At 38.2% G+C, this 12,010-nt stretch overlaps 1 protein-coding gene across 1 annotated transcript; it reads right to left on the bottom strand.

Annotated features, from left to right (window-relative positions):
- Positions 1 to 4,888: 4,888 nt before the first annotated feature.
- On the bottom strand, positions 4,889 to 10,567 carry psmd8 (proteasome 26S subunit, non-ATPase 8). Its single transcript, XM_088345407.1, has 7 exons — positions 10,424 to 10,567; positions 9,389 to 9,461; positions 9,211 to 9,313; positions 8,822 to 8,987; positions 6,122 to 6,222; positions 5,942 to 6,053; positions 4,889 to 5,172 (listed from the first exon to the last, which is right to left on the bottom strand). The coding sequence occupies exons 1-7, from the start codon at positions 10,526 to 10,528 to the stop codon at positions 5,035 to 5,037; spliced, it is 798 nt and encodes a 265-aa protein (XP_088201533.1). The 5' UTR covers positions 10,529 to 10,567; the 3' UTR covers positions 4,889 to 5,034.
- Between the last annotated feature and the right edge of the window lie 1,443 nt (positions 10,568 to 12,010).

The following is a 12,010-nucleotide window of genomic DNA, read 5'->3' as shown; positions in this document are numbered from 1 at the left end:
TTTTTAACAGACCCGTTTACTGTCTTGCGAGGGTGTTGCTACCATTAACTGCCCGGATGAAAGTTATATTATTATTATTAAAGCTTTGAAAACTCTCTCGGTGTACAGTCTTTCTCTGTAAATATGTGTAACCATGTATAATATGTATTTGCAACTGTATATTTTTGTAATGTATTTATTTGTATTCATTTTGGATACTTATTCTGATATGTTTTGGACGGGCGAATTAAAAAGAAGGGGCGTAACAAACGCGGGCTGACGGGAAGTGGGGACCGGTAAAGGTGAGTGTTTGTGGACACGGCGGACAATAGTGGATATATATTTTTCCCACCCTTACCTTTGGAACTATACACTTTTTTCTTTAGATTACTTTCAACGGGACCCGGACTCTGCCGGTCTGCATCAAACCTTAAGTACCGGTATCATTTTCCGTTCTATTTGCTGGCCGTGATTTTTGGACAGTGTACTTTAATGAAGGAAAAATTCATCTACAATCGCGGGACTTAAAGTCGGGTCTGGGTTAATTTTGTGTTTGTGTTACATTTTTTTAATGTGGGCGCATGCGGCAAATTTACAGTTGCGGCTTGTGTAAGTACAAAATCTGTTTTCCTCTTAAAATGTGGTGGGTGCGGCCTATAATCAGGTGCGTTCTATAGTCCGGAATTTACATATTTTTTCTTTTTAAACTATTCTATATAATTACCTTGTATTATACACTAACATATCTTTTTTACTCTATTCTTTTTATTCTTTTAAATCCATTATATTATCATTATTGAGAGTTCGCGTGTCAAATGATTTCTTGTATATGTCATGTTTATGGTTTATACTGGCTGAATAAATAAATACAATACAATACAAAACGAAATTACCAGTAAAACCCAAGTGACTTCAAGTTTTGTATGTGCTTGCATTTTAATCTGCATCGCATAAAAGCGAGAGGTTGACCAATTATTGCGAGAGCATATATTTGGGAGTTTGACGGATATCGGCACCTGCATTTTTTTATTATCCGACGGGCCGATGCTCAGATAAAGCCAAGCCTCTCCCTCTCTATCTAGAAACTTCTGATTGGATAAGCGACTAGGGGTGGAGGCATTGAAGCAAGAAACTGGACTAATTTGAGGAACCACCATTCCACCCTGATGCCAAGCTGCGACCTAAACGAGAAATAAAAATCCACTTCTCAAATTTATCAAATGAAAGGATTGTGTAGTTTAAAGCAGAGATAGCGGATTAAATTACCCTTTTTTAAAGAAACTAAATGACCATCAATAGCAAAACAACTTCAAGTCTTGTATATACTCGCAAATAAGCCTACATCACATATACACTAACCCCCAAAACTGGTTTAAAATAGTCACATTCTTAATCAAATTCAAAATATTAATAAAGAGCGTACCTAAACATCAATACTTATTTAGTGATGTAGTTGAAGATTAAAATACTGGTAAAAATCTAGAATGTAATTTTTCCCAACCATTTACTGTACCTTTCAGCAACGCTTCAATTCAATTCGTACACCATATTCGTATTTCCCAATCGTTTCCTTCTACGACTCGATCGTTGTTTTCACTGTTTTCCACTATTTTTCCCCTTAATTACTTTATTTTCTCATTTATTGCAGACCCTGCATTACGGTATACTTTCTAGTAACTGTTATGGGTATTTATTACAGAAGTTCTGACTTTTAAGGCCTTATTATGAACACAAAAAGGAAGTAAAACCAACAAAATCACAATAAAATGAGATGTGGTCCCTCTAAAACACGCTGATTGACTGAACAGGAAGAGTCGAGCAGGGCATTATCGCCACCTACTGTTGAGTGCAACTGACCCTCCATTTTTTCCCTCTTAGTATTATTTTATATGATTGAATACAAGTTACATTTATTGAGTGCAATGAATATTTTCACCGAGTAGGCTTAAGCTCAATGAGCAGTGAAAGTTCAGGGCACCCTGGTAGAAAATATTGTTTACAGGAATGGCGGGAGCGGGACGTGAGGCTGATAAAATAGTCAGCACATCCGACGACACAGAAAGGCCCTGATGACGGAGGAGGGCAGGCATTGTTCGAGAAATGCTCTCCGCTGTTTTGAGTTTTCCAGACATCAGTGGCTGGTGGTGGGGCTCACTTTAAGCTTCATTGGCACGCACATGGGAGGAGCCGGCACACCATCTTGCGGAAAGACATGGGCCGAGAGGAGAAGCGAGAGGACTTGAGGAGAGGGTTTCCCAGAGACTCCAACGACACTAATTCGACCATTTTCGATGGAGTACACTTAGTTAAATTGCTAATGAAATTAAATCTGCCCTCGTGTGAAAATGTCGGCTATTTTTGTTCATCTTTTCCATCAAGAAACGAGCGCGCATTGTAGGGTGAATGTAGGTTGTGTTTGATTAATGGAGTCAGATAACTAGTTCGAACAATTTGGTAAACGATACATTTTGATATTTAATTCCCAACTACAGTCACTCTTTCACGTGTCTATTTCAGTGTTAATGCAACAACGGTTCATGTAAAATACCTTTCAGATGTAGAAAGTAATAGGCTTTTAAGTTTTTGAATACAATCATTGATCTTGAAAGCACCAACAACTTTCTTCCGGGATTCCTCTTCAAAGAGCTTCTAGGACTATGCTGGTGCGCTTCTCTTTGCTCCAAGTTTTAGGTAAGTTGTTAAAAACACATCATCAGGCAATGTTTTGTCACACATGGTCTTAAGCAAGGAGTCGCCAACCTTTTTCAAGTTAAGCGCTACTTTTTTGTTCCTCATCGGCCTTGAGTTTGGCATGCTTTACTAAAATAACATGTTATTACTATGTTGTTACTATGTAATTACCAGGTTATTAGAGGTCAAATAGGCTAAGTCAACCGCTAAACATCATGCCAGTTGGGAATCAAATTTCAGAGAAAAAAATCACAATGACCCGTTATGTATTTTAAGAACCAGTTTGCGGGCTACCCAGGTGGTCTTAGGGGGCGACCTGGTGCCCGCAGGCATCACATTGGGGACCCCTGTTATGCATAGTTTTTCTTCTTTGCAATATTATCAGTTACTCCTATGCTTTACTAAAATAACATCTTATTACTCTGTTGATACTATGTAATTACCAGGTTATAAGAGGTCAAATAGGCTAAGTCAACCGCTAAACATCATGCCAGTTGGGAATCAAATTTCAGAGAAAATCACGATGACCCGTTGGATATTTTCAGAACCAGTCTGCGGGGTACCCAGGTGGTCTTAGGGGGCGACTTGGTGCCCGCAGGCTTCACATTGGGGACCCCTGTTATGCATAGTTTTTCTTCTTTGCAATATTATCAGTTACTCCTCTGTAAGAATGCTTGATGCGACACTTTTCAGATACTCTTTACGTCCTTATAATTTCCCTTAAAGGGACAGTGTGTAGTATTCGACAAGTAGAAGATGCTGTATTGCGACCAAAACGAGTTCTGAGAATCTCAAGGAAGAAAACAAACGACAGAATGTCAAACGTGAACAAACACTTCAATTTTTTGCCCAGCCTTTTTGAGTATTTCAGGTACCTGTAGAATCAAAATGGTGGATAAATATGTCAATTCCCTCTTGGTGATGTTTGTGGTCCCTCTAAGCCACGCTGAGTGACTGAACATGAAAGAGAGATCTAAGCCTACGCGTAAAAGTCCGGAAAACTGTTGAGTTTATGTAAAATGAATGCCATTTCCTAGACCTTTTGTATTTCAACAAGGACACTTATGATAGTCAATGTTTTTTTAACTTATTTAAATCATTGTTTTTAATTACATTTGTTTTAAACAATTAAGAGGCGCTTAATAGTACACGATGTCCATTTGAAATTGTATTTATTCAATGACAGAAGACCGGGCCTGATAAAATCCAACCTGACCCGGCCCACGGTTATTGAAGCCCGATACTTGATTTGAGGGGCAGAGCCCAAAGCCAACCCAAATTTTCATATTTTATTTGTGAGGATGTTTTTTTGAGAGGGAAAGGGGGAGGATTTCTCCTTGGCCAAGTTTTTTTTAAATAAAAAAAAATCATTCACCCGTAAATGGTTTAGGATCTGCACAATAGATTCAGTCCCTCTTTTGCGCGACACAACCGACGCGAACCCAAAGTAATGATTGACATTTTAGGCCAGAACTGCATTTCCATTCGGGGACGGGTTCAGATTTAAAATCTTAGCTCTACCCCCTTAACCCAAGGATTTTGCACCTCAAACACACCCAAAATCTCACAAAAGGCCCCTCAAAAAATGTATTTGTCGGATCTTCAAAATTCATATAGGGCACCCTTTTTTGCTTCAAAATGGTGAATTTTGGCACAAAAGAGAATTTCATGGCTGTTTTAGTCATGCATCCATAAATACCAAATGCATTATTGAGTGCTTTCCTGATTGATTTGACACTTTTTACTCGGGGTAAAAAAAAAAAAATCATCCTTCCGATCTCCTCTTTCTTCCACTCAGTCGCTTTACTTCCACATCCTCTCACATTTAGTGACCCAATAACTTTTTTTAAAAATATTTTATGTTTTTTGCTACTTTTTCCCTTTTTTATTTTGTTTATTTTTGTATGTTTGTCTTACTGTTGAGGGATATGACCAGGGTAGATAGATAGATGAACTTATTCCTCCCAATTCTGTCAATTTCTGGATGCTATCCTTATTAAAATATGGAAAGCTAGAATTGTTTGGTGAAAATCTGTTTTAATTGTACTTTAAGTCTCTTTGGGCAAAAAGTTCACTTACTTATTCCTCCCCATTTTGTCAATTTTCGTGTGCTATCTTCATTAATACAAAAAAAATACTGCCTTTGAAGATAAAGGGAAGGATTTGCACAAGAAGTAGACCCATTGCATGAAAATGTAAGAAATACAAGACCAAACCATTTCTTTTTTCCCCTTTTAATTAAGTAAATGACACTTGGGAGTTCTCTTTAACTCTCACAAAACGGACACCACGTGTGTCGTGGTAGAAAGACGATAAACCCGGGCAAGTTTGAAGAAACGCGTGACAAAAATGAAGCAGGTCGGTTCAAACGATCATCTCCAGCTGCCTGGCGTACTCGATGACCTGCTCGGCAAGCTCGGTGGACGGGATGCTGACTTCCTCCGTGCGCTGCTGCTGACTGCTGAACGAATAGCAACCGGCCGCGTTCAAACTCCAGCCCCGCTGAAAAACCACAGCGGTGCGCGTTTGGGTTAGCGGCATCTTTTGGGTTTTGCGGCGTTCCCGGGAAAAATACATTCAAGAACTGGAAACAGTCGGCGGGGTCCGGGCATCATTTTCATGGCCAAAATCAAGCACTTTCTAGAAACGTTTTAAGCCAATTTTCCAACTTCCCCAGTACCGTTAAAAGGAAAAATCTGTTGTGAATCATGCATTTTGCAGTTACAAACATATCTGCGATTTATTTATGAAATGTTTAATCTTGCAGGTGACTTTATCAAGAAATCAATTATATTTTGGAATTAATTTGGCAGATTTGTTGTTTTTATGCAGCTCCGGACGCATAACTGACTGCCAATCATCTGCGTAGGTTACGTCCAATGCCGGTCAGTCAGTGCATGGTGTGGCTTTTTGACTCTCACAGTTAAAAATTTTGGCTCTTTGTGTCAAACTAGTTCGCCACCCCTGAGCTATTTGCTTCAACCTGAAATCCCTTTTTTCTTTTCAGGGGATTTGTTCATTCTGAAATGTTTGTTGCAACATGGCTGGAAATTAAAAATAAACGAGAACATACAATACTGATATCCACTTCACGCTAAATCCAAGAAAAAATGATTATTATCCCATTATTTGAATAGTTGTTTCAATAGTCGGTGACGAGTAGACTATTAACATAGTCGTTAGTTGCATCCCTAGTGTGTGGAGATCTATTCACAGCAGCTCCAATGGATGTCATCATTTTCTATCTGAGGATAAATAAAAGCAGGGCTACCTTTTTGGCGTAGTCTGTCATCTTTTTGGACGATGAGAAGAAAAGCACGCGGGTGGCCTCGGTGAATTGTATCTGCTCGTAGGCCTTCTCGATGCAGCCGGCAATTTCGTCGCTGTGCGAAGACGAGAAGTTGTATTTAATCCTGGAATGACCGACGACAATGATTGTGAGTTTCCTCACCGAATGGTGTCCAGCAAGATATCGATAAAGAACGTGTAGCTCTCTGCTGGGATGTTTCCTTTGGCCAGGAATACTTTGTTGTAGCTTCCCTCCATTAAATACTGGAGAGAGAAACACACACAAGAGCCCCAAATAGTCAATATTTAAATGAATGAATACATAAAGAAATACATGTTATTGTGAGGTCCATATCAGAGAAAATTCCAATAAAAACTTGCCCGTGTTTTTGCTATCACACTAATTTACAAGTGGGGGGGGAACTTGTTTATTAAGTTACTGTTTTTCCGGATGAGAACGCACACGTAAAAACGCCAAATAGGAGGAAATTTGAATGAACGCCTTGTAATCTGGTGCGCCTTCTATGCAGTAAAATACGGTGGATAAAATTGGAAATGCACAGGTACAAATATATAAGACTGCATACATCAACTGATCTGCCTTTGAGAAACATAAAAAAGAGACATTTGTCTGTTGCTCTTAGCTGCATCCATTTTAAAATATGTTGAAATCTTAAACTTGAAGAGAAGCTAACAGACATTTAACTGCTCTGGTACTGTTTTCATTGTGTGTGTATTTCTCAAAATGAAAGTATTTCTTCCTCATCTGTGTACCTCATTTTTGCACTCAATTACAGAAAAGTGGAGTCAAAGACCTTACACGACTTGTAACCCCATTTGTGCATTGTTCCTCAAAAGGATTTAACAGGCTGAAATCCAGCACTGTTGCAGTTGTTTTAATAAAAGGAACAGACTGTTGAGTTAATAATGATTTCTTGACTTCATTTATTGGCAATTCAAATGCTCTTCTTTGTTAAAGTTTACAGTGTATGTTATATAAAGCTCCTATTATCATAGTACCATTCCATGCAGAGGGGAAACAAATTGACAATGTATTCGTAATTTTTATGCTTTATTTGACAATCATTTGCAGAAATTCTTAATCGTGAGAGCTCTAATTGTAAGTGACCAACGTTATGGGGAGGTGGCTGGGTGTTAGAGGGAGTGTGACCCCCCCCATTTTTGGCAACGGTATGCCCTAGCGGCAGTGTTGTGGTGTGTGACTTCATGTCTCACACACGGGAGTTCAATACGATTCCTTTGAGCATATGCTACGGTTCTTGCAGTCATTAATATTACAGCTCATAAGCACACAATCCTGATGATACCTTCGACAGAAAAATCCTTGAGAAAATACCGTGATATACTACCACAATACATCTAAGCATGTCACCCCAGCCCTCATTTATCACACGCACTCAAACTTTGAGTTCTTTTATAGGTTAAAAAAAAAAGCCGCATTATACTCGAATAAATACAGTATACTTCTAGTTGCATCGAAAAATGGGTAGTCATATCTTACTTATCTGGGATTTGCTGCTAAATGTTATTGCACTACTTTTCATTGCGCTATTAATATAATGCACTGTTTTACTACTATTACTAAAAGTTAAGCCAGTCTTCAAGAACTAACGTGTTAATAGTTTTCCTATTTATCCTGATTTTCTTTATCTAAGTTTTCCCTTTTAAGTCTATTATGTATTCGTACTGGATTGTCATGCCAATGCCATTAAAGACAATTCAACTCAAAAGTACATTAGTTAGCTGAAAGCCGTAATCAGCAATATCAAACTAATACAGTGGAACCTCGGTTTTCGAACGCCTCTCAGTTCGAACAAATCGGAGTAAGACCAAAAATTTCGAGAAATTCTTGCTTCGCTGTTCGGTCAAAAAAACGGAGTTCGAACGCCGGTAATGTGTGAGTGCATACGCTAGGGTGCGATGCTGAGCGGCGTACGGGTGTTTTAGCCCCTTATTATGCCTCAGACGAAAGTCAGTGCAAGCAGCAAAGTTGCTACAAGTGAAAAAAGAAAAGTAGTGCGTACAACTATAGCATTTAAGAAAGAAATAATAGCAAAATATGAAGGAGGAGTGCGAGTGTCTGATCTTGCTAGGGAATACAGCATGGTTAAATCTACGATCAGTACGATACTAAAGAATAAGGAGGCTGTGAAATCTAGTGATGTGGCTAAGGGAGTGAGTGCTATAAGCAAGCAACGGCCGCAAGTTTTGGAAGAGGTTGAAAAACTTTTGATGATTTTTCTCTCCCCACCGTCCACCTGCGCCTTCTGCTGACCACCACAAAGGTAAGAAATCCTATTCGTAATTATTTTCTTTATCCTTTTTTAAATTTTTACAGGTTCATGTTAGCGTAATCTTTCGTACGGAAGATTACGATAACGCGAACGTACGATTAGCCTAGGTTAGCTTTACGTTAAACGTTCAAGGTAAACATTCAGGGTGTTGGAACGGAGCCCCTTTTCAATGAACCGCACTACTTGTTGTGGAGACCCGGGTGCTAAATGACTTGTAAACGACCTGATTTTTTTATTTTTACACGTTCATGTTAGCGTAATCTTTCGTAGGGAAGATTACGATAACGCGAACGTACGATTAGCCTGGGTTAGCTTTACATTAAACATTCAAGGTAAATATTCAGGATGTTGGAACGGATTAAAACGATTTACATTGTTTTTAATGGGAAAAATGATTTTGGTGATCGAACAAATCGGTTTTCGAACAGGGTTCTGGAACGGATTATGGTCGAGAACCAAGGTTCCACTGTATTATAATTTCCTGAGACTGTCCTATATATTTTTACGCAGTTTTAAAGTGACAGCATAAAGCTCACGCTCCCTATTACCTGCTCTAAGGACACGGGATGCCTGATGTACACGTTGGTTTGAATGTCTCGTGCGCTCAGTCGTTCCAGCTCCGTGTGGAACTCCGATACGCGGTTCTGAGAGAGCAGGAACAGCAAGTTGAGTCCTAGAATCTGGTGCATGTAGGCCGCTTCTGGCAGCTCCTCCCTATGGGGCAAATAAATAAAGAGGGGGAAATGCTGCTGATCATTTAGCATTTGTCACAACCAACAACAACAACAAAAAATGTGTCAATCACTATTCATTCAATAGAATTGTATTTTGTGAGTAGAATCAGATTATGGGCTGGATCATTCAACAAAATATTCAACAATGTTTAAAAGAAGACTAAAAAACAATGTAAAGATTTCTGAAGCTTAAATAACATTACTTGTAGTCAAAGTAGTAACACTTGAGCTGAGCCATGTATCTCTCAAACGAGGGGATATCTTTTTTCAGGATACTCCATAAGGCGCCGATTTCAAGGACGTCGCCTGGAGAAGAATACTTGTGATCATCAGAAAGTTGAAGTCACAAAAATGACACGTAAATATTATTAGAATACTCACGTGCTAAAATAAGCTGCTGCTTAGTAAACGTGGAGTCACTTGTGGGTAGAAAGTTCAGTTCCAGTAAGGACACCTGAAAACATTTTGCGATCAGTAATATAATTTTACAGTATAGTTAGTTTAAGAGAAAAGTCTGTGGTTTGCAATAATCTGTGGTTTGTGCAGCCCTTTGAGACTCTTTGTAATTAAGGGCTGTACAAATAAACATGACTTGACAACATGTATTTTGCTAGCTGTTTTCAGGCTGAAAACAGGTAATAACAGACTGAGAGAGTTGCTTTCCTATCACTGATGTAAACAAGCACACAAGACAATAAAAAGTTAGCGTTTGTATAGAAAATGTATACTTGTGTTTAATTTGGTTATCATTATTATTTTTAACCAGTGTTATTGCACTTTATTTCTAATTCACTTACAATTTAGGCTGATCTACAATCACTACCTTGTGAATATAATCAATCTATCCTAATATTATTTTTTAACGTTTTTATGTCAATATATGTCGATTGTTACATGCTTATTCTAGAGTCCCACGTCTAATCTCTTTGTAAACAATGTACACTCATTATCGCCAATAAAGACAATTCTGCTATATTCTATAATTAAAGTAGGAGGATTTTAATGTAAACTGTGATTATAATCAGAATAATAAATAATCAGAATAAGCACATTTTACAGATTTATAAAAATAACACACACACACAACAAAGAGCTGGTTATTTAAATTTGCATAAATAATCAGTCGACGAATGTCAACAACATACCAAAAATAAACAACTGGCAACAATTGAACTCAAGCTTTATTTCATTTACCTTTTGTACGCATTCTTTTTGAAATACAGATCAATAATACTTGTCCTGTTTTAATTAATATGTCAATCTTAAACAGGCAGCAAATTAACTGTGTTGTCGCGTAAATTAGCAAGTTTAGCCTCCGTTAGCTAACGCAGCTAGCGACTTGTAGCCGTAAAAATGAATGTTATACGTTCAACTCCAACTTTTAAAAATATAAGAATTCCAAGTTCATGGCTGTACCTTGAGTTTAGTGAGCAGTTCGCCACATTTATTGAGATTGGGGTTTTTCTTATTCCATTCGGCTTTTAGCGTCTCGTAAAGCCCCACTGTCTCCCTCAACGCCATGGTGATTCTGCAAATTACAGCACGACACCTGCCGTCACGTTACGGCAGACGTTTGTCGTAAAACTGCATAGGACACATTACAAGTAAATAGAAAGTTTGGGTAAAAAATAAGCGTTATTTTAGACGCCATATTGAATGTGGAAATAGACTGGCCAGGAATAGACGGCGTTTGTGTTAAAGGGATTAAAACATGGCGAACGATGAATTGTTTGTACTTAGTAACACATTTAAAATGTTTATTTTCAATTGCAGATAAGTTGTTTGATATCCGACACATAGAATATGACAGGCGCTCTGATAGATAGTACAATCGACCGAAATTGTTATGTGACGTTCAAGAACGGAACGGTTTAACGAGCCTACTATTTGAAGTGAGCGACGGGAGAAAACTCACTAATCAGGGAGCCGAATCCCGTCGAAAATCCTTTTTTTTTTTTAAGTTCCCCCCTTTTCTTTCTGCCTCTTTTTTTTGTTTCCCTTTCTCTTCTTTTTTTCTAGCTTATTTCTTTTGCCTTTTTTGTCCCTCTTTTTTTCCTGTTTACATTTTTTTCTTTGTTTCCTTATTTTTTAAAAATATTTTTTAACCTTGTTTTCATTTTCCTTTTTCCCCTATATTGGAATTCAAACTATAAAAATTAACCGTTTACCAAATTGTTCGAATTAGTTATCTGACTCCATTAACCAAACACGACCTACATTCATCCAACAATTATGCGCTTTTGAGGGAGAAAATGACCAGGAAGATGGCATCCACACGGATCCGACCCCCATCCAAGTTGCCCAGGATCATTTATGCATTTCAACAAACAAAGCAAAGACATCCTACTGTTCCCCTATTGGTTATGTGTCATTAGCTTTCTCTTATTGGTTATCTTCTCCCCGCATGATGGCGTGTCGGCTCCTCTCAAGGGCATGCCAAGGAAGCCCCCTGGGCTCCACAATCTCACACACCAGCGCCCCGGCGTCTGGTCTTATGCGTCAGCAAACCTAGGCATTCTGTTATCAGAAGTACATCTCGTTCCTGTACACAACATCTGCCACTTATGCATTCCACACAGCCTGCCCTGACCTTTTATTGTACATTGAAATAAAGCACAGTCGGCAAATATCTTTATTGCATTAAACTGAATATATGCAACTTGTAGTCAATCGTATAGAATCCTTTATAGAATAGAAAAGAATAGAATATTATATACCTTTATTGTCATTGTTACAAAATGGGTTGAACATATTGTGACAACGAAAATGGACGTGGCACTCCAGTTTCACATTTAACAGTGAGGATAAAAGAAACAAAGAAGATAAAGGAACAAAGACGATAAGGTTAAAATTTACACAATATAAAGAAACAAAGAAGATAAAGGTTGTAATTTACACAATATTTACACAAGAAATGTGGGCCTGTAGGGTGCTACATGCAGTTTTTGGATCGTATTAGTGCAAATGTATAAAATCCTTTACCTATCAATTTCGTTTCCCTTT

Source organism: Urocampus carinirostris, chromosome 10, assembly GCF_059441175.1.
Source record: "Urocampus carinirostris isolate Australia breed hairy pipefish chromosome 10, RoL_Ucar_1.0, whole genome shotgun sequence".
NCBI classification, from domain to species: Eukaryota; Metazoa; Chordata; class Actinopteri; order Syngnathiformes; family Syngnathidae; genus Urocampus; species Urocampus carinirostris.
The sequence above is the reverse complement of the archived record's forward strand: the minus strand, read 5'-3'. Positions and strand labels throughout refer to the sequence as shown.

Coding starts and splice junctions, on each gene's coding strand:
- psmd8 (XM_088345407.1), bottom strand. CDS start 10,528: ATGGCGTTGAGGGAGACAGTGGGGCTTTACGAGACGCTAAAAGCCGAA. Junction 6,223..8,821: donor ATCCCGTGTCCTTAGAGCAG/GTAATAGGGAGC, acceptor TTCTCTCTCCAG/TATTTAATGGAGGGAAGCTA. Junction 6,054..6,121: donor ATCTTGCTGGACACCATTCG/GTGAGGAAACTC, acceptor GTCTTCGCACAG/CGACGAAATTGCCGGCTGCA.